At 35.7% G+C, this 22317-nt stretch overlaps 1 protein-coding gene across 1 annotated transcript in view; it reads right to left on the bottom strand.

Moving 5' to 3' along the window:
- Positions 1–22317, bottom strand: part of IL1RAPL2 (interleukin 1 receptor accessory protein like 2) — a 1449628-nt gene that overhangs the window by 1193536 nt on the left and 233775 nt on the right. Inside the window, exon 2 of the mRNA XM_082717421.1 lies at positions 1568–1668. Within this exon, the coding sequence (XP_082573547.1) occupies positions 1568–1652 (85 nt within the window). The 5' untranslated portion in view covers positions 1653–1668. The remainder of the gene's footprint in view (positions 1–1567; positions 1669–22317) is intronic.

The raw sequence follows: 22317 nt of genomic DNA on the forward strand, positions 1-22317 counted from the left end.
TTCCTCTATGTATATATTTCTAAAATCCTCTCTCTTCATAAATAATAAGCAAACCGAAAAAAAAAAAAAGAAGAAGAATAGAGAACATATATACACAGCAGCTTGATTTGTTTCTTAGTTTGGATTTTACTTGAATTAAACTACCATAATGTAGATGTATAAACCTCAATTCATCTTTTTTTTTTCTTTCAGATTCTGCTATAGACATTATGACATAACCAAGTAAGGAAAACGAGATCTGGTCCAAGTTACAAGTAATATCTCTAAGCATTTTATTTCGTCAATAATCAATTTGAACCAAGACTGAAAGTGAAAAATGTGACTTCAAAAGTGAGGCAAAGAAAGGCAGCCACATAAAATATACCAAGTTGGAGATACTATAGGTAAAATGCTATACACAAACACAGCTGAAAGAGAGTCACAATATACAAAAATGTATTAAACATATATGTAAGTTTTAAGGGGAGAAAAAGCCAATATATTGCCCTACCATTGTCATTCCAGAATCCTTTGGACTTCAGGAGTGTTGTTCTATTTTACTACTTGTGACTCATTTTTGTGAAAGATTTATTACCATGCTATCAATTGAAGAACAAGACTATTCTTTAGCTATTTCAATTAGCAAGTATTCTCACCTCAGAAAACAAACATCAACCAAACTCTAAGCTCTAGCCAGCATTTATTGCATTGAAAAATAGGCATGCACTTTATTGACTGGGTTTTATACTTACTGAGAAAGTAAAGAGTATACATTTAATTCTAGGAAATAATTGAATTAGAAGTGAGCAGAAAGCCCCATGATGGTCTTTTGTTTCCATGTGATAATACATTCTTCAGTGTCTTACTGGAATAATTGTAGATAGAAAATCAATTCTTAAAATCTCATGCATTGTTTGTGATCATAGCTAGACTATATAATCAAAACTTAAAGACATATATATTCAAGTGCTATTAAACAATGTTTAAGCTTTGATTGGGATATCTACTGGCTATAGATAATCTTTTAGGACGACCATGGCTGCCGGCCAGACCACCGTGTTCCAAAAATAGATATTTATCTCAAGAAATTCATCTTCAGGCAATTAGCTAATATTTCTGAACTTGGAGGCTTTAAAATTCTGCCTGTTAGAGATTTGGTACAAATGTGAAAATGTACCAAAAAAAAAAGCTCACTAATATTTGTCAAAAGCTTTAATTTAAAGAGTAATGCTACACACTTAATTAAAGGCAAAGGATATATATTTTTAAAGGTTTCCTGTCTTTTCGTTTGCAAATGTTTCTTCTCAGGTGTATAGTCACTAGCAAATGTAACCAACCCTAAATAGGCTCTTAACATTTCATTGTCCACTGAGAATATGCTGTCACTGAAGTTGAACAAAACTCCACTAGTTTCCCAACATTTTTTCAGTTGTAGGCTAAAACCTCATTCTTACCTTGGCTACTTTCCAACATAGCTGGAATTCAAGAACTTCTGTTTAAAGATATTCATAGTTAAGGGCACAAATGCTCTCTGGATTCTCACAAAAACTACACATTTTTGACCAAGTGGAGTTTGCCAGCAACTTACCAGAATTTCTCTTTGACACCATCCTCAAATTTGTGCTGACTACAGAACAGACCACAAGGGCCAAAAGAAATGGTGGCTTCATCATTCACTTTCCTTGGCAGCTGAAAAGTCAGAAAAAGAATATGAAGTTGGATCACAGATCTTGGCCTCAACAAAATAGCAGCTAAAATTTCATATATCTCAAAGATACTTTATAGAAACAATGACATTCTGGTGACTTCTAGCTTTCTTTTTATGCAAATGGAAGAAAACATGAAAGTGCACAGTTTAATCATGCCAAAGTTCCCTGCTTAAAACTTTTCAGTGGCTTCCCACTGAATATTGAGTAAACTCTGAATTCTTTCCACTAGACCATCAAGGACCTAAAGGTGGAACCCTGGCTGCCTCTTTGATCTCATATCACACTTTATTCCTTTTTGGCTATGCTCCAGCTCTATGAACATTTTATCTATCCCTGGAATGTACCAAGGTCATTTCCTCCTCATGACCTTTACATTTTATTTTTTTCCCAGGATACTTCTCCCCACTTTTTACACAGTTCTTTACATCCTATTGTCCTCTATCACACAAAAACACCTTTTCCAACTACCTAAAGTCTTACTCTGTCATTCTCTAGCTCACTTCTTTGCTGTTTTATTCCTAAGACTGATCAGTACTGATGGTTATTTTGCTTGTTTATGTCACAAGAATTTTTACTCAACTTTGACACTGATGTTTTAAAATTAACAATACTGAACTTTACTTTTTAAGATTTTATTTATGTCAGAGAGAGAGCGAGAAAAAAAAAAAAAGAAATAGCATATGCAGGGGAAGTGGAAGGCAGAGGGAGAAGCAGGCTCCCCATCGAGCAAGGAACTCAATGTAGAACTATCCCAGAACCCTGGGATTATGGCCTGAGCAGAAGGCAGACACTGAACCAACTGAGCCATCCAGGCATTTTAAAGATCCAGAATTCTATATAAAGATCTGTTTCTTGAGTAATTGGTTTCTACCTAAATATGTCGAACCTTACCCAGAAGGTAAGGATAACAGGATGATATTAAGTGTCAAGTGAGATCCTCTATTCCCAGAATTGACCTCAGAATGATATCTACCTAATATCCTAAATTCAGAAAACTTCCAGAATTTGAGAACTGCGGCCACCCATTTCAGCTGTTCAATGCAGCTATTTCCTTATAATCTATCCCCACTCCATCAATAAACAGAGAAGCCTGAGAAAGAGAATGTTGTCTTCTGATAATGAAGGAAAGCTTTCCTTTCCCAGCTGACATGCTAGACTTCTCCTATATCACTGGAACAGTGATAAATAACTTTAAGGAAAGATGGTGCACTGGAGATTTCAGATGACAAAAGAAGTCAATATTAATCCCTACCAACACATATTAAACTTCTGGGTCCCAAGAAGGATGGAAGGTGGATTTGGCATATTACCCTTAATCAAATTTTGCAAGGAACTTCCAATGTCCAGAGGAGATGCTGGGGTGATAATATCAACATCAAACTTGTTATAAGAACTATCTGTTTATACAGTGCCCATGGACAGCTAGAAGAGCAATTATAACCAACCAAGGAGAAAACACAGGCATTCATGAGCATATTTTCCCCCTTTCCCTCTTCCCTACTCATTTGTCTCCTAAAGCAACACCAAGGGAGAAGGCACAGGGGAAAGAGGAGGAAGAAGGGGAAATGTGCAAAAGCCTACCCTGTACCCTCCAAATTCCTAACCACTAATGCTAAATGTCTTATCTTTTTGAAGAAAAAGGAAGAGATAATATTTGAAAACAGCTGAAAATTTATATAATCAGACCAAATTGTTTATCATGGTCACCGTCTCCTCATGGAAAAAGGTAAGCACAGTAGAGCACAAGTAGTAATCACCAGGAAAAATAATACTATTTCATATTTATACTTCAGTGAGTTAAAACTCTTAATTAGCTGCATTTATTAACTTGGTTGTTTCTGACCACTCCTCGACCACTAGAATATAAACTTCATGAAGACAGTCACTTAGTCATTAAAACTGTATCCTCAGCAACTAGTGTAGAGCTTGACATATAATAAGTTATCAATAAATATTTCAATGAATAAAAGAAGAATACCAGTGTAGATAATATCATATTAGGGGTTTAAGTAATACAAATAAATGATAGCTTTCAGTGTTATTTTCCAAGTTACCCATTTGTTTGAAATAGAATATCTATTAAAAAATATGATTATTCAAATCCAAGATGTGTGGTATCTCCTGCTATAGTGGACACTGTTGGTACCCTAACCATATCCTCTTGACCTACCCCAAAAGTCATTTGCAGAAGACTTCCTATGTTTCTCTACCAGAGGGGCTTCTCTAAATACAAAAGTACCGTGAGCAGAAGAGGAGGAAGACTGGAAGTTCCAGATTGATAACACCCCATGGGTTATTGTCAGTGATGGGAGTTAGTAAATAAACACTGCAACTTCCTCATCCCTTGGTATATTCCAGTAAAACTGAGTGGCAAACTGCTCTTTAACATACTCTTTATTTGCTTTTCTTCCCTTCCAGTCTGACTTTCCCATTCCCTTGTAGTACTTTCTGAAATCACTTCCCCAATAAAATACTTATTTCCAAATCCTTATCATTGGGCCTGCTTTTGGGAAAACCCAAACCAAGACTCTGAAAAGACAATTACAAACTCCACACAATCCTTTATTTTATATAAAATTTATCTGTCAAATTTCCAGCTCAGAAGATTATGTAGGCTCTGGACTTTCAAAATGTGTCTTATTTTTCAAAGTTTTCCTAAACCACAGGCACATTCTAGCTCTCCTATCTTGTTTCCCAATTTAGAACTTATGTTATTCCCTGTGACTTCAATAAGAACATTGGTTCATCTCTGATTTAACTCTTTCTGCTGTATATAATCAGTTACCAACTCATTCTTGCTGGTTAGATATTAGAAGTCTGCTATGCTATCCTTATCTACAACTCATCCTTTCCATGATTATGTTTTTCCTATTTCCGTCTCCCAGTCAGTCACATAAACATGAGGGTAAACAACAGATACACTTCCAATCCAACCATTTTGTTTTTCACTTCCAGTACAGTATTCAATAAAGGACATGAGATATTTCAATACCTTATTATAAAATACGCCTTGTTCTAGAGGATTTTGCCCAACTGTAAGCTAATGTAAGTGTTCTGAGCATGTTTAAGGTGGGCTAGGTTAAGCTATGATGTTTGATAGGTTAAGTATATTAACTGCATTTTTGACATGATATTTTCAACTTACATTGGGTTAATCAATATGTAACTCCAGTGTAAGTCAAGGAAAATCTGTATTTTATTATAATAATTATTATAATGTATTGCACATTTGTGTGTGTCAAACACTACACTAAACTCTTATGTATATGATACTTTATCCTCTATCAATGACCTTATGGGTGTTATTATCCCCATTTTACTTTTCAGAAAATTGATACATATAACTTACCTAAGATTATTATAATAGTAAATATTAAGGAGGAGTAGATTTGAATTTAGGTCTATGTGATTACAAACCCCAAGTTTTTAACCACCACTAAACTATTTTTGCCCTAGGAGTTAGATGCTATAACAGTCATAAACTGAGTTTAAGACTATAAAACATCACTCTTTGACTTCAGGGAGCTATAACCTAACTGTGGCGATGCATGCATACTAGAGTGCTTAATCAAGTGCCAGACAGTGAAGAATAACCTGTATATGTTAAGTGCTAAGGGAATATAGAGTAAGACAAGTATTTTGTAGCATGTTCAGTAGGTGATTCAGATTTCCCATTGAAAGGGAAAATCTGCCAGACTGCCAATTCCAACAGTCAAAAAGAAAGGCCAGTGCAATCAGTCTACTAGAAGTGTTCATCTGCAACAGCAATAAGCCTTAAATATCATCATTGATCAAGGAATGTCTCAGAACTGTGATCATGGGCTCCCAACATACAGTTTCACACATTTGTTTAAATACTAAAAGTGTCAGAAACATCTCAGGTTATCCCCTAGAAATCTTAAACTGAAATTCAGGTTATTACATTATAACTTTTTCCTCTTCGTGATTTTACAACCAACTTACTGCTGTCTGAAGAAAATGTATAGGAGCATGTGTAATACTTTATATGATCACAATCATGCTGCTATACAATTACTTCAAAATTACTCCCCCCCCCAAAAAAAAATTCTTCTCCCTACCATGGATATAAATATGTAAGGGTTTGTACTCCGGAAGTTCATATTCCCCTGGGGGTTTGTGTTTATTGATTTTCAAAGGTTAGAATGTAAAAATCTCAAAAGGCCACATAAGGAATTCTAAAGACTGAAGATGCTAGCACAGTGGCTAATGAAGGCATTAATATTCCTCTTTTTGGGGTACCAAATCCTGATATGAGGAGGGCCATACTTTCAAGAAATTTTTTAAAAGTATAATTAAACTAAATCTTTTTTTTAATTGCTTATTTTAATTAAATTTTTATTTTTTATAAACATATATTTTTATACCCAGGGGTACAGGTCTGTGAATCACCAGGTTTACACACTTCACAGCACTCACCAAAGCACATACCCTCCCCAATGTCCATAATCCCACCCCCTTCTCACAAACCCCCTCCCCCCAGCAACCCTCAGTTTGTTTTGTGAGATTAAGAGTTCACTTATGGTTTGTCTCCCTCCCAATCCCATCTTGTTTCATTGATTCTTCTCCTACCCACTTAAGCCCCCATGTTGCATCACCACTTCCTCATATCAGGGAGATCATATGATAGTTGTCTTTCTCTGCTTGACTTATTTCACTAAGCATGATACACTCTAGTTCCATCCATGTTGTCGCAAGTGGCAAGATTTCATTTCTTTTGATGGCTGCATAGTATTCCATTGTGTATATATACCACATCTTCTTGATCCATTCATCTGTTGATGGACATCTAGGTTCTTTCCATAGTTTGGCTATTGTGGACATTGCTGCTATAAACATTCAGGTGCACGTGCCCCTTTGGATCACTACGTTTGTATCTTTAGGGTAAATACCCAGTAGTGCAATTGCTGGGTCATAGGGCAGTTCTATTTTCAACATTTTGAGGAACCTCCATGCTGTTTTCCAGAGTGGCTGCACCAGCTTGCATTCCCACCAACAGTGTAGGAGGGTTCCCCTTTCTCCGCATCCTCGCCAGCATCTGTCATTTCCTGACTTGTTAATGTTAGCCATTCTGACTGGTGTGAGGTGATATCTCATTGTGGTTTTGATTTGTATTTCCCTGATGCCGAGTGATATGGAGCACTTTTTCATGTGTCTGTTGGCCATCTGGATGTCTTCTTTGCAGAAATGTCTGTTCATGTCCTCTGCCCATTTCTTGATTGGATTATGTGTTCTTTGGGTGTTGAGTTTGCTAAGTTCTTTATAGATTCTGGACACTAGTCCTTTATCTGATATGTAGTTTGCAAATATCTTCTCCCATTCTGTCAGTTGTCTTTTGGTTTTGTTAACTGTTTCCTTTGCTGTGAAAAAGCTTTTGATCTTGATGAAATCCCAATAGTTCATTTTTGCCCTTGCTTCCCTTGCCTTTGGAGTTGTTCCTAGGAAGATGTTGCTGTGGCTGAGGTCGAAGAGGTGGTGTCTGTGTTCTTCTCAAGGATTTTGATGGATTCCTTTGTCACATTGAGGCCCTTCATCCATTTTGAGTCTATTTTTGTGTGTGGTGTAAGGAAATGGTCCAATTTCATTTTTCTGCATGTGGCTGTCCAATTTTCCCAGCACCATTTATTGAAGAGGCTGTCTTTTTTCCATTGGACATTCTTTCCTGCTTTGTTGAAGATTAGTTGACCATAGAGTTGAGGGTCTATTTCTGGGCTCTCTATTCTGTTCCACTGATCTATGTGTCTATTTTTGTGCCAGTACCATGCTGTCTTGATGATGACAGCTTTGTAATAGAGCTTGAAGTCTGGAATTGTGATGCCACCAACTTTGGCTTTCTTTTTCAATATCCCTTTGGCTATTCAAGGTCTTTTCTGGTTCCATATAAATTTTAGAATTATATGTTCCATTTCTTTGAAAAAGGTGGCTGGTACTTTGATAGGAATTGCATTAAATGTGTATATTGCTTTAGGTAGCATAGACATTTTCACAATATTTATTCTTCCAATCCAGGAGCATGAAACGTTTTTCCATTTCTTTTTGTCTTCCTCAATTTCTTTCATGAGTACTTTATAGTTTTCTGAGTATAGATTCTGTGTCTCTTTGGTTAGGTTTATTCCTAGGTATCTTATGGTTTTGGATGCTATTGTAAATGGGATTGACTCCTTAATTTCTCTTTCTTCTGTCTTGCTGTTGGTGTAGAGAAATGCAACGGATTTCTGTGCATTGATTTTATATCCTGACACTTTACTGAATTCCTGTATAAGTTCTAGCAGTTTTGGAGTGGAGTCTTTTGGGTTTTCCACATATAGTATCATATCATCTGCGAAGAGTGATAATTTGACTTCTTCTTTGCCGATTTGGATGCCTTTAATTTCCTTTTGTTGTCTGATTGCTGAGGCTAGGACCTCTAGTCCTACGTTGAATAGCAGTGGTGATAATGGACATCCCTGCCGTGTTCCTGACCTTAGTGGAAAAGCTTTCAGTTTTTCTCCATTGAGAATGATATTTGCGGTGGGTTTTTCATAGATGGCTTTGATGATATTGAGGTATGTGCCCTCTATCCCTACACTTTGAAGAGTTTTGATCAGGAAGGGATGCTGTAGTTTGTCAAATGCTTTTTCAGCATCTATTGAAAGTATCATATGGTTCTTGTTCTTTCTTTTATTGATGTGTTGTATCACATTGACTGATTTGCAGATGTTGAACCAACCTTGCAGCCCTGGAATAAATCCCACTTGGTCGTGGTGAATAATCCTTTTAATGTACTGTTGAATCCTATTGGCTAGTATTTTGTTGAGTATTTTCGCATCTGTGTTCATCAAGGATATTGGTCTATAGCTCTATTTTTTGATGGGATCCTTGTCTGGTTTTGGGATCTAGGTGATGCTGGCCTCATAAAATGAGTTTGGAAGTTTTCCTTCCATTTCTATTTTTTGGAACAGTTTCAGGAGAATAGGAATTAGTGCTTCTTTAAATGTTTGGTAAAATTCCCCCGGGAAGCCGTCTGGCCCTGGGCTTTTGTTTGTTTGGAGATTTTTAATGACTGTTTCAATCTCCTTACTGGTTATGGGTCTGTTCAGGCTTTCTATTTCTTCCTGGTTCAGTTGTGGTAGTTTATATGTTTCTAGGAATGCATCCATTTCTTCCAGATTGTCAAATTTATTGGTGTAGAGTTGCTCATAGTATGTTCTTATAATAGTTTGTATTTCTTTAGTGTTAGTTGTGATCTCTCCTCTTTTGTTCATGATTTTATTTATTTGGGTCCTTTCTCTTTTCTTTTTGATAATTCTGGCCAGGGGTTTATCAATTTTATTAATTTTTTCAAAGAACCAGCTCCTAGTTTTGTTGATTTGCTCTATTGTCTTTTTGGTTTCTATTTCATTGATTTCTGCTCTGATCTTTATGATTTCTCTTCTCCTCCTGGGCTTAGGGTTTCTTTCTTGTTCTTTCTCCAGCTCCTTTAGGTGTAGGGTTAGGTTGTGTACCTGTGACCTTTCTTGTTTCTTGAGAAAGGCTTGTACCGCTATATATTTTCCTCTCAGGACTGCCTTTGTTGTGTCCCACAGATTTTTACCATTGTATTTTCATTATCATTTGTTTCCATGATTTTTTTTAATTCTTCTTTAATTTCCCAGTTGACCCATTCATTCTTTAGAAGGCTGCTGTTTAGCCTCCATGTATTTGGGCTCTTTTCAAACTTCCTTTTGTGGTTGAGTTCTAGCTTTAGAGCATTGTGGTCTGAAAATATGCAGGGAATTATTCCAATCTTTTGATACTGGTTGAGTCCTGATTTAGGACCGAGGATGTGATCTATTCTGGAGAATGTTCCATGTGCACTAGAGAAGAATGTGTATTCTGTTGCTTTGGGATGAAATGTTCTGAATATATCTGTGATGTCCATCTGGTCCAGTGTGTCGTTTAAGGCCTTTATTTCCTTGCTGATCTTTTGCTTGGATGATCTGTCCATTTCAGTGAGGGGAGTGTTAAAGTCCCCTACTATTATTGTATTATTGTTGATGTGTTTCTTTGATTTTGTTATTAATTGGTTTATATAGTTGGCTGCTCCCACGTTGGGGGCATAGATATTTAAAATTGTTAAATCTTCTTGTTGGAGAGACCCTTTGAGTATGATATAGTGTCCTTCCTCATCTCTTATTATAGTCTTTGGCTTAAAATCTAATTGATCTGATATAAGGATTGCCACTCCTGCTTTCTTCTGATGTCCATTAGCATGGTAAATTCTTTTCCACCCCCTCACTTTAAATCTGGAGGTGTCTTCAGGCTTAAAATGAGTTTCTTGGAGGCAACATATAGATGGGTTTTGTTTTTTTATCCATTCTGATACCCTGTGTCTTTTGAAAGGGGCATTTAGCCCATTCACATTCAGGGTAACTATTGAGAGATATGAATTGAGTGCCATTGTATTGCCTGTAAGGTGACTGTTACTGTATATGGTCTCTGTTCCTTTCTGATCTACCACTTGTAGGCTCTCTCTTTGCTTAGAGGACCCCTTTCAATATTTCCTGTAAAGCTGGTTTGGTGTTTGCAAATTCTTTCAGTTGTTGTTTGTCCTGGAAGCTTTTAATCTCTCCTTCTATTTTCAATGATAGCCTAGCTGGATATAGTATTCTTGGCTGCATGTTTTTCTCGTTTAGTGCTCTGAAAATATCATGCCAGCTCTTTCTGGCCTGCCAGGTCTCTGTGGATAAGTCAGCTGCCAATCTAATATTTTTACCATTGTATGTTACAGACTTCTTTTCCCGGGCTGCTTTCAGGATTTTCTCTTTGTCACTGAGACTTGTAAATTTTACTATTAGGTGACGGGGTGTGGGCCTATTCTTATTGATTTTGAGGGGCGTTTTCTGAACCTCCTGAATTTTGATGCTCGTTCCCTTTGCCATATTGTGGAAATTCTCCCCAATAATTCTCTCCAGTATACCTTCTGCTCCCCTCTCTCTTTCTTCTTCTTCTGGAATTCCAATTATTCTAATGTTGTTTCATCTTATGGTGTCACTTATCTCTCGAATTCTCCCCTCGTGGTCCAGTAGCTGTTTGTCCCTCTTTTGCTCAGCTTCTTTATTCTCTGTCATTTGGTCTTCTATATCACTAATTCTTTCTTCTGCCTCATTTATCCTAGCAGTGAGAGCCTCCATTTTTTATTGCACCTCATTAATAGCTTTTTTGATTTCAACTTGGTTAGATTTTAGTTCTTTTATTTCTCCAGAAAGGGCTTTTATATCTCTGGAGAGGGTTTCTCTAATATCTTCCATGCCTTTTTCGAGCCCGGCTAGAACCTTGAGAATCGTCATTCTAACTCTAGATCTGACATATTACCAATGTCTGTATTGATTAGGTCCCTAGCCTTCGGTACTGCCTCTTGTTCTTTTTTTGTGTGTTGAATTTTTCCGTATTGTCATTTTGTCCAGATAAGAGTATATGAACGAGCAAGTAAAATACTAAAAGGGTGGCAACAACCCCAGGAAAATATGGTTTAACCAAATTAGAAGAGATGCCAAATCGTGAGGGGGGAGAAAGGGGATAAAAAGAGGTTCAAAAAGGAAGAAAGAAAAAAAAAAGAAAAGAAAAGAATTTAAAAAAAGAAAACAAATAAGAAAAATATAAAAAAGAAAAAATATATATATTAGGTAAACTAGTTAAAAAACGTTAAAAAAGAAAAAGGTAAAAGTCAAAAAAAATTTTACCAGAAGGCGAGAAAAAAAACAAAAAATGAAAAAGAAAAAAATTAAATTAACTGCAAGACTAAAAAAAATCACAGGGAAAAAACCATGAGTTCCGTGGTTTGCTTTCTCCTCCTCTGGAATTCCGCTGCTCTCCTTGCTATTGAAACCGCACTCCTTGGTAGGTGAACTTGGTCTTGGCTGGATTTCTTGTTGATCTTCTGGGGGAGGGGCCTGGTGTAGTGATTCTCAAGTGTCTTTGCCCCAGGCGGAATTGCACCGCCCTTAGCCGGGGCCAAGGTGAGTAATCCACTTGGGTTTGCTTTCAGGAGCTTTTGTTCCCTGAGCGCTTTCCGTAGAGTTCCGTAGGATGTGAATACAAATGGCGGCCTCCTGGTCTCCGGCCTGGACGAGCCGAGAGCCCAGGGCCCCACTCCTCAGTGCGCCCTCAGAGAACAGCGCCCAGTTACTCCCGTCTGCCTGACCTCCGGCCGCGCTCCGAGCTCACAGAGCCTGTGACCGGATCAAGGTAACACCGAGCTGTGAGCTTACTGTCGGCTCTGTCTCTGTAGCCGGCTTTCCCGTTCCAATACCCGTAAGCTCTGCGACACTCAGACACCCCTGATCCTTCTGTGACCCTGCGGGACCTGAGGCCACGCTGACCCTGCGTGCGCTTCGCTCCAGTTTAGCCTCTGGAGCGATGTCCCTCAGCGGAACAGACTTTTAAATATCCTGATTTTGTGCGCGGTTGCTACGCCGCTTGCCGGGAGCCGGCCCCTCCCCCCGGGGTCTATCTTCCCGTCGCTTTGGATTCACTTCTCCACCGGTCCTACCTTTCAGAAAGTGGTTGTTTTTCTGTTTCCAGAATTGCTGTTGTTCTTCTCTTCGATCCACCGATGGATTTTCAGGTGTTTGCAATCTTTAGATAAGCTATCTAGCTGATCTCCGGCTAGCTGAAGTAGTCTCAGCCTGCTACTTCTCCGCCATCTTGACTCCTCCCCCTAAACTAAATCTTTTGACTGATAATTGTAATGATAGTGTTATGCTCAAATGGCTTTCAAGTCTAGTTTATAAATTACCTTATCCACTTATTCTTTTCCTCCCTTAAAGTATCACATATGTTAGGTTTCTGCTTCATGTTAATTCTATACAATATCTGTACAACATACTTCTAAATCTAGAAAACAAAACAAGTTTAACTTACGAATATATTTTGACATAATTAAGATCCAACTAGATATATTAGCTAGATTGCAGAGAATATACAATTATATCATATCTTAATACATTCTTGCCATCACAGACAATTTGGTATTTGCAGTGTTTTCCAATCATTTGTACTACCCAGTCATACATATAATCTCCCAAAAAATTGGAAATTATAAACACACACACACACACCTCACACACATATATCACAGATGTACTAAAGATAATTAATATTTAGACAGTTTTGCAGTCAACACACATTCATTTTAATTTCTAATGCAATTGTCCCACCTTAGCCTCAGGGCATATGTTCCAAGAATGGAGTGGATGCCTAAAACCACAGATAGTACCAAACCCAATACAGACCATGTTTTTTCCTATATGTACATACCTATGATAAATTTTAATTTATAAATTAGGCACAATTAGAAATTAACAACTATAATTAAAAACAAAATAGAACAATTGTAACAATATATTATAATAAATGTTACATGAATATTGTTATCTTTTCTCTCTTATTGTACTGTACCTTCTTATTGTGATATATGATGTGAGATGGTAAAATGCCTATGGGATAAGGTGAAGTGAGATGAAAGATGTATGGATTGTGACACAGCATTAGGCTGCTACCCATCCTCTGATGATAGGTCAGAAAAAGGATCATCTCCTTCCAGATCATAGCTGACTGAGGATAACTAAAACCATACGTAGTAAAACTGTGGATAAGAGGGGACTACGGTATCTTCTAATTCTACAGTCATCTACAATGAAGCATGATATTCATACAGAGATGGCCCTGAAGTCCTACTAGACCTTCAGTAAGAAAACAAATATGCAAAAAGGTAAATTATATTCTACTTAGTAAGAAGGGAAAGTTGGTTCTCAATTTGACTCAAAGTTGGAAAAGAGCTCAATAGTTATATAATCCAATCACCAATCAATCAAGAAATCCTTTTTATATTATCTCTATATCTATACTATCCTCAAGTACTTTCTACCATATGAAAACAACTGTATGAAGTGGCAGCCCATTCTATTTTTAGTTCTAATAGTTAGAAATGGAGGTAGAGAGAGACATGGAGACTAACACCAAGAGAGCCAGAAATACATTCTTAGAAGTCAGAAAACAGAGACAGCTAAAGATAGAGAGACAGATGGATAGGAAACAGATGGAAAGAGAAAAAAATACACACAGAGAGGAGAAATGGGGAGATAGAGAAAACATACAGCAGCAGAGAGAAAAAGGCAGAAATGGAGACACAAAAAGTTGACATACTGAGAGAGAGGAGGAAACAGGAGAAAAGAAAAATAATGATGGAGGAAATTTTGAGAGAGAGCAGAAGAGACAGAAGGTAAAAAGAGAAGTAAACATTGATGGGAAAATTGGTTATAAGAAACTATAGAGATCCAGGAGCATAGCAAAAGCTATCTCTCAAACAAATCTATTTCCTGTGGTGATTACATAACCTGCAGTTTTTGGTTTAGGATATAGTCACCAAAGGGGAGTCTTCATTTCACAGCCTTCCTTGCAACTGCATATGGACAGATAATTGCATTCTGACCATTAAGATGTAACCAGAAGGATTATGTGCAAGAGGGGTTACTCTTTTTCAGGGTAGCTATAGTCAGTAAACCTAGAAATAGTAGGTATAAGCTTTCACAAGCTATTTAGACAAACAAAGAGTCTACAGTCATTAGGTTTCTAAACCCCCCATTATTCAACTTTATCTTCCTTCAATAAAAATGTTCATCAAATTTATCATAGGTATGTACATATAGGAAAAATCATGGTCTGTATTGGCTTTGGTACTATCTGTGGTTTTAGGCATCTACTCCATTCTTGGAACATATCCCTTGAGGCTAAGGTGGGACAATTGCATTAGAAATTGAAATGAATGTGTATTGACTGCAAAACTGTCTAAATATTAATTATCTGACTTAGCCTGACTTGATTATAAGATCCATTATTTTATGCATTTGATGAATTTACTGTGTGCCAACAACAGGGATACAAATGGGAACATAATAGGTATAGTATCTATCTTCTATGTAATCACAGTCTAATAGAAGAGAGAAATAAACAGATATAACAATGAATTGTTTTAAATGTAATGAGAGGAGAGACACAGTGTGTTTTGAAAACCAAGAGGGAAGAAATCCAATCCACGTTTTGGAGAAAGAGAAGGCTTTCTGAGGAAAGTGACTTCTAAGCTAAAACTGAAAACCTGAAAGGAAAGATTGTTCTGAGAGAGCATGGCACATTCACAGAACTGAAATGAGTTCAATGCAGCGGAACCATAGAGTGTTGGATACGAGGAAAAAAGAAAGTTGATACTAGAGAGGTGAGCAAGGGTCAGATCATGTAGAGATTAAGTTGTCTATAGTATATCTAAGCATTGATGTTCAGTGAGAAATTGGAGATACTGATAGGAGTGAAGAAAAGGTACTTGTGGATATATATTGTGGTAGTCTCAAACATGGTATTTAATGTCATAGGACAGAATTGCCAAAAGATAGAGGCAAAATAAAAAGGTGGTTAAGGATAGATCCTTGAGAAACACCAACATTTAAAAGATGAGCAGGTTCAGAGAAGTCTACAAAGGTGACTGAGGAGAAACGTAACATGAGAAATACAAGAAAAACCAATATAAAAGCCAAGAGAATAGCACATTTCAAGAATAACCATGTTAAATGCTACTGGGTAATCTTTAGTGAGTCAAAAACCAAAATATGTCCTTTATATGTAGCCAAGAAAAGACTGACAATAACAAATCAGTAGAGTATCAGGGCTAGAACCAGACTATATAAGCTGAAGAGTAAATTGAAGGTAAGGGAGTAGAACAGTGAGTGAACAGAGACAACTATCACAGAGATTAGCTGTGATAGGGAAGAGAGAGATAGGGTAACATTACAGCATGGGGTCAGAGAATTTTTAAAAATAAATGTTATTTTTCTCATTATTAGAATGGGGTTATAGGTTTTGGGAAATAATACCAGAATAGTTTTTTTTTCCCCCTTTGGTGAGTAAGGGAGATTTGAAGAATCTTTAAATGCTGAGGGAAAGGAGCCAGACAACAGGAAATAGTTGAAGAAAAAGAAAACACATGGTTGATTTACAGAACAAAAATCCTAAAGAAATACATGAATAAGAAAAAGTTTCTGAAGCTCAGATGGAAAGATTTCCCATATACAGGAGGATTTTCTAATCTTCAATTAGGAATCGAAGGAAGACAAATGATAAGTGAAGGCATAGGTAAGTTTGTACATCTTGTGGTGGGAAGTTGCCATCTTGTGGCTTCTACATTCTCTGTGAAACAGCTGGCAATTTTATCTAAAGAGAGGATCGGGTAGAGGGTTTGAAGAAGCATGTAGATTTTCAAAAATTAAATAGTTCACTCTAGGGTTTTTCTAGCATTGGATGTTAAATTCACCAATTTAAGTTTCTGGAATCCACATTTTTATTTTTGTTTTTAATTAACAAATTTGACTATATCTAATACTTTTGTGCTTTTATCGTTTCTATGACTCATAAAATTTTTTTTACTTAACTATAGAATTGAGTGGTAGCAGCTAAAAGGGCACCTTCTCAGTTGACCATCACACCAACTAACTTTTGTAATCCCATTTGTCCTTATACCTTTTTTCCCATACTACCATTAATTGAGGTTTTATAGTATTTTAAGAAATAATTTAACCTCATTACCCTTGAGCAAAATATGGGGAAACTGAGATTCAGCGAGGTAAATAACCTTCACTATAGCAAGAAGTCAGTTGGAGACAAAGTAATTCATATTTGTAAAAATTCTTTCTTGTCTATCAGAAACAGCAGTAACTACTGACTATTGATAGATAAACAGACAGGAAATGGGGTTAAATTCCTTGAAATATTCAGTATAAGGACACTGTATATAATTTTATATGCCAAGTAATAAAAACAACATAGAGCTGTCAGAAAGAATCTATATATTGATGAACTTTTCTCTAACAGTACAATGCATCTAATTTGTGCTTCTGTGTTTAGATAAATGACAGTAACTAGTTCTACAATATCCTGTTTCCTATCTTTTTAATTATTAAAGGATGATGAAAACATTGTGCCCCAGGAACAATTATAAAATAATATATATTTTTGTCATATTAAGGGAGCTGTACAGGTTTTTTTCATTTTGAGTAATGGAAGGGTATATATCATATTTTATCTGGGTTATTAACTACCGTGAAGTAGGACAATGCAGGCTTTTGGGTCCCAGTTTTACTTCGTATTAGCTGTATGACCTTGGCCTAGTTGTCTATACACTCAGACCTTCCATTTACCCATCTGAAAATGGTGGTAATAATAATACTTACTTCATAATGTTCTTGTTTATATTACATTGTATATAATAACTATTACCTAACTCATTATCAGACAGAATCAGCCATCAGTATATGTTAGCTATTTTCATTAGGGGTGTTGTTATTAATTCTGCTTGGGCAAGTCAGAGAAAGTTTTGCATGGGGGGGTGACACTTGGAGAAGAAAATTAAGTTTGCCAGGTCGTCAGGGTCAAAGGGGAGAGAAGTACAGACTAACTCTCTATGTGTGTATGTGCACATGCATGTGCACACATGTCTTAGAGCAGGGATTGCATTTTATTTTATTTTTTTAAATTTTTATTTATTTATTTGAAAGATAGAGATCACAAGTAGGCAGAGAGGCAGGCAGAGGGAGAGGAAGGGAAGCAGGCTCCCCGCTGAGCAGAGAGCCTGAAGTGGGGCTCGATCCCAGGAGTCTGGGATCATGACCTGAGCCAAAGGCAGAGGCTTTAACCCACTGAGCCACCCAGGTGCCCCAGGGATTGCATTTTATATAGATGTGATGCATTATGACTTAATTTCTCCTCATTGGCCAATAGCTATAAGATTTTGAAATTACACTCAGACAAAAGAAAAGCATAAGTACCCCCTTTATCTCTTCTCTCATCATTTTCAGAATGGAAGGAAATTTATCCTGCCATCCTACAACTTGTGTCCACTGCCACCATAAAACACAAACCCAGGAATCTGCCTACACCGTCCAATCAGGTAACCCTATTCTTCCTGCAGAAATAGTTGTTGAGTTTTTTCCCTTTTAAAACTTCCTTTCTTAACCTCTTTAGGGTCCCACATACCAACTGGTTCACAAGACATAATTGTGCTTGAAAAGGAGTCAATGGTGAAAGCTAAAGACTGATCCTTCATAATGTGCATTTTAAATTAGTCTCCTAGAGATTAATTCAGTAAGTTAATGGTACTTATTTTTTATAATAATTATTATTATCATCATAATTATTAACCTGGAAACCTTGTCTCCATACTATTGGTTATTATTGGTTTTCTCATGCCTTTTCAATAAAGCCCAAAACTTTCCCAGAAATGCCTAACTACACACTGGAATTGTCCCATTTTTTTCCTCAAATCCTTTCAAAAATTTTACCCCTCTCTCCAATCTAATATTCTATTTTGTGATACCCTTTTTCTGACCAACAGTGATAGCATCTATCAACATAGCAATTTTAAAAATAAAAACCTACCTCAATATTAAAAAGACTAAGGTAAAACAAATATTCTCATATATTGGCAGTGAAAATATAAATTACCATTCATTTTCTGGAAAGCAAATTACCTATTATATTTGTATAATAACCTTTAAAAATTACTATCTCAGGTAATTCAAAGACTCATGTACAAGGATGTTATTCTAGCATTATCCCTAATAACATAAATATAGGATATCTAAAAATATGGTAAAGGTTAGATCAATTATAATATGTCTTTATCATGGAACAGGATTCTGCCTTAATACAAAATTTCAGGCAAAACAAAAGTTCAAATCCTTTAACCCAATATATCTTAAAAAAATAATACAAAATGTAACTAAGGATTTATGCATTATTATGTTCATTATAGCCATATTTATACTATCAAAGTTGGAAATAATCTAAATATTCAAAAACAGGAAATTTGTTAAATAAATTATATTACACGCATATGGTAGAATATTATATAGCTACTAACAATTAGGTTTTTAAAAAATTTTAATGATATGGGAAATGCTCTTGACATAATGCTAAGGGAAGTCAAGATACAAAACTGTAAATACAGAATGACATGCATTAAAGAATTTATGTACAAAGATTATAGTATGATTTATAATATCAAAACTTAAGAAGTCACAAGCTCAAAAATAGAAGAGTTAAATTACATCTATACAATAGTATATTAAGCATATCATTAAAATAATTTTAACCATGTGACAAAATGTTTATTATTATGCGAAATTTTTAAAAAACGGGCTCTGGGGGTGCCTGGGTGTCTCAGTCAGAAGCAACCATCTGGTGATTTCAGCTCAGGTCATGATCTCATGGCTTGTGAGATCAAAAGGGTTCTGTGCCCTGCAGGGAGTCTGCTGGAGAGTCTCTCTTCCTCTCCCTCTCCCCCTGCCCCACTTGTGCACGTGTATACACTCTCTCTGTCTCTTGCTCTCTTTCAAATAAACGAATCTTTCCTTTTTTAAAAAGCAGGCTACAAAAGAAAATGAAAACAGTATCTCAAAGAGATGTTCCATGTTTATTACAGTATATTCACCATCACTAAGTTATGGAAGCAATCTAATATTCATACACATATACACACACAATGGAATATTATTCAGCCATGAGAAAGAAGGAAATCTTGTCATTTGAGACAATTTAGATGAAACTTGAGGGCATTATATTAAGTGAAATAAGTCAGAGAAAGACTAGTATCATGTGATGTCATTTATTTGTGGAATCTAAAATAGCTGAACTCAGAAACAATAGAGTGGTAGTTACCAGGAGCTGGGGATGGGGGAAATGGGGAGCTATGCGTTAAAATATACAAACTTCCAGTTATAAGATTAAAAACTTATGGGGATGTAATATACAGCATTATGAGTATAGCTAATAATGCTATATTATATAGTTTACTCTTTCTAAAAGAGTCGATATTAAATGTCACCACAAAAAAGAAAAAGTAAATATGTGACAGGGTGGAGGTATTAGCTAATGCTATGGTAGTAATCATTTTGAAATATATGTGTATAAAATCAACATTGTGAACCTTAAACTTACTTGTTTATGTCAATTATTTCTCAATAAAGCTGGGAGTAAAGGACATTAGACATCAGGATATTAAAGGAAAATTTTAGGCTTCAAAATTAATAAAAAGCATAATCTTGACTATAGAAATGCATATTATTAATATACACACACATACAAATACACACAGACACACATACACACACCTTAGAAAGAAATGTACTTGGTCTTTATATTATATTTGGACAGTGAAATTACAGAGTAGAAGATAGCACTATAATTCAATTCCCCTTCCAATTTACCCTAACTCCTTCTCCTCTCTAACTCCCTATGTCCTCCATGCTGTTTGTTATGCTCCACAAATAAGTGAAACCATATGATAATTGACTCTCTCTGGACTCTGAAAAACAATCTGAGGGGTTTGAAGTGGGGGGGTGGGAGGTTGGGGTACCAGGTGGTGGGTATTATAGAGGGCACGAAGTGCATGGAGCACTGGGTGTGGTGAAAAAATAATGAATACTGTTATGCTGAAAATAAATAAACTAATTTAAAAAAAAAGAAGTTAGCACTATATTCATCATTATTATCATCCCTAAAAATAGACATTTTAAATACATATATATATGTATAATATAATTGGCTAGCATACAGTTTTTCATGGTATTCCCTTTTAATTGTTTTCCCCTTCTGTGGATGGTATTGATGTCCCCGAATTGGTTTGACATATATATATATATATATACACACACACACACACACACATATATACGTATATATACATATGTATACATATACATACATAAGTATACATATATAAAAATAGACATTTTAAATACATAGATATATATATACATATATACATATATACATATATGTATTTAAAATGTCTATTTTTATATATGTATACATACGTGTATATATATATATATATATATGTATACATACATATATATAGGATTTATCCCAGAAATGCAAACTTGGTTTAACATCTACAAATAAAATGATGTAATATACCATACTCAATAAAATAAATTAATCACATAATCATCTCAATAGAAGCAGAAAAACCATTTTATAAAATTCAACATCTTTTCATGATAAAACATTTAGAAAATTAGGAATAAAGGGGAAATTCCTTGGTGTGATAAAGGTTATCCATGAAAAAACCCATAGATAACATTACACTTAATGATAAAATACTGAAATCTGTCCCCTTAAGATCAAGAACAAGGATGTCTGCTCTTACCACTTTTATTCAAGATTATACTGGAGGTTATAAACAAGCAATTAAGCAAGAAATTAATAAAAGATACCCAGATTGGAGTGAAACATTATAAATATCTCTATTTGTAGATGCCATTATCATGTATATAAAAAAATCCCAAGGTATCAATTAAAAACCACTAGGACTGGGGCATCTGTGTGGCTCAGTCTGTTAAGCATCTGAATCTTGATCTCAGCTCTCAAGTCTTGATCTCAGGGTCATGAATTCAAGCCCCACATCAGGCTCCATGAAAACAAAACAAAACAAAAAACCCACTAGAACTAATAAACTAGTTCAACAAGTTTGTAAGATCAACACACAAAATTACATGGTATTTCTATACCCTAGGAATGAATAAACTGAAATAGGAATTAAGAAAACAATTACTTATAAATTAGCACCAAAAATAAGAAAATGCTTAGGTATAAATTTAACAAAAAAGAGTACAAAACTCATATTTTGAAACTGTCAAATATTATTGAAAGAAATTAAAGGATACCTAAAAGGAAAGACAATCCATGTTTATGGATCAGAACACTTAGTATTGTTAGGATGGAAATATTTCCCAAACTGATGTGTATGTTTAATGCAATCCCTAGCAAGATCCCAGCTCCTCTTTTTTTTTTTTTTTTCAGGAATTGACGAGTTGATTCTAAAATGTATACGAAAATACAGCAGATCTAGAAAAGTGAAAACAACTTTAAAAGGAAGAAAGCTGGAAGCCTTAAACTTTCTAATTTTGAAACTTACTTTAAAAACTAAATAATCAGGAGAGTGTGGGGGTTACCTGGGTGGATCAAGCGGTTAAGAATCTACCTTTAGCTCAGGTCATTACCTCAGAATCCTGGAATGGAGCCCCAGGTTGGGCTTCCTGCTCAGCAGAGAGTCTGCTTCCCCCTCTTCCCCTCCCCCTGCTTGTTTTCTCTCTCTCTCTCTCTCTCTCTCTCTCTCTCACACACACACACACACACACACACAAATAAATAAATAAAATCTTTTTAAAAAGATAGTGTGATACTGGCATAAGGATAACCCAGATATGGACAGGATTGAGAGCTCAGAACATAAATTTTTTGTCAATTGATTTTCAACAAGGGTGCCAAGACAATTCAGTGAAAATAGTCTTTTCAACAAATAGTGCAGGAACAACTGGGTAGCTACATGCAAAAGAATTTATACCTCTATCTCACATCACATACAAAAATTAACTCAAAATGGATCATAGGCCTAAATATAAGAGCTAAGACTATAAGTCTTAGCATAAAATATAGGAGTAAACCTTTGTGACTTTGGTTTAGACAAAATATCTTAGACATGACATTAAAAGTACAAGCATCAAAAAATAAATTGAATTCCATGAAAACGAAAGACTTTGTGCAA

This window comes from Mustela nivalis (assembly GCF_964662115.1).
Source record: "Mustela nivalis genome assembly, chromosome: X".
In the NCBI taxonomy this organism is placed as follows: Eukaryota; Metazoa; Chordata; class Mammalia; order Carnivora; family Mustelidae; genus Mustela; species Mustela nivalis.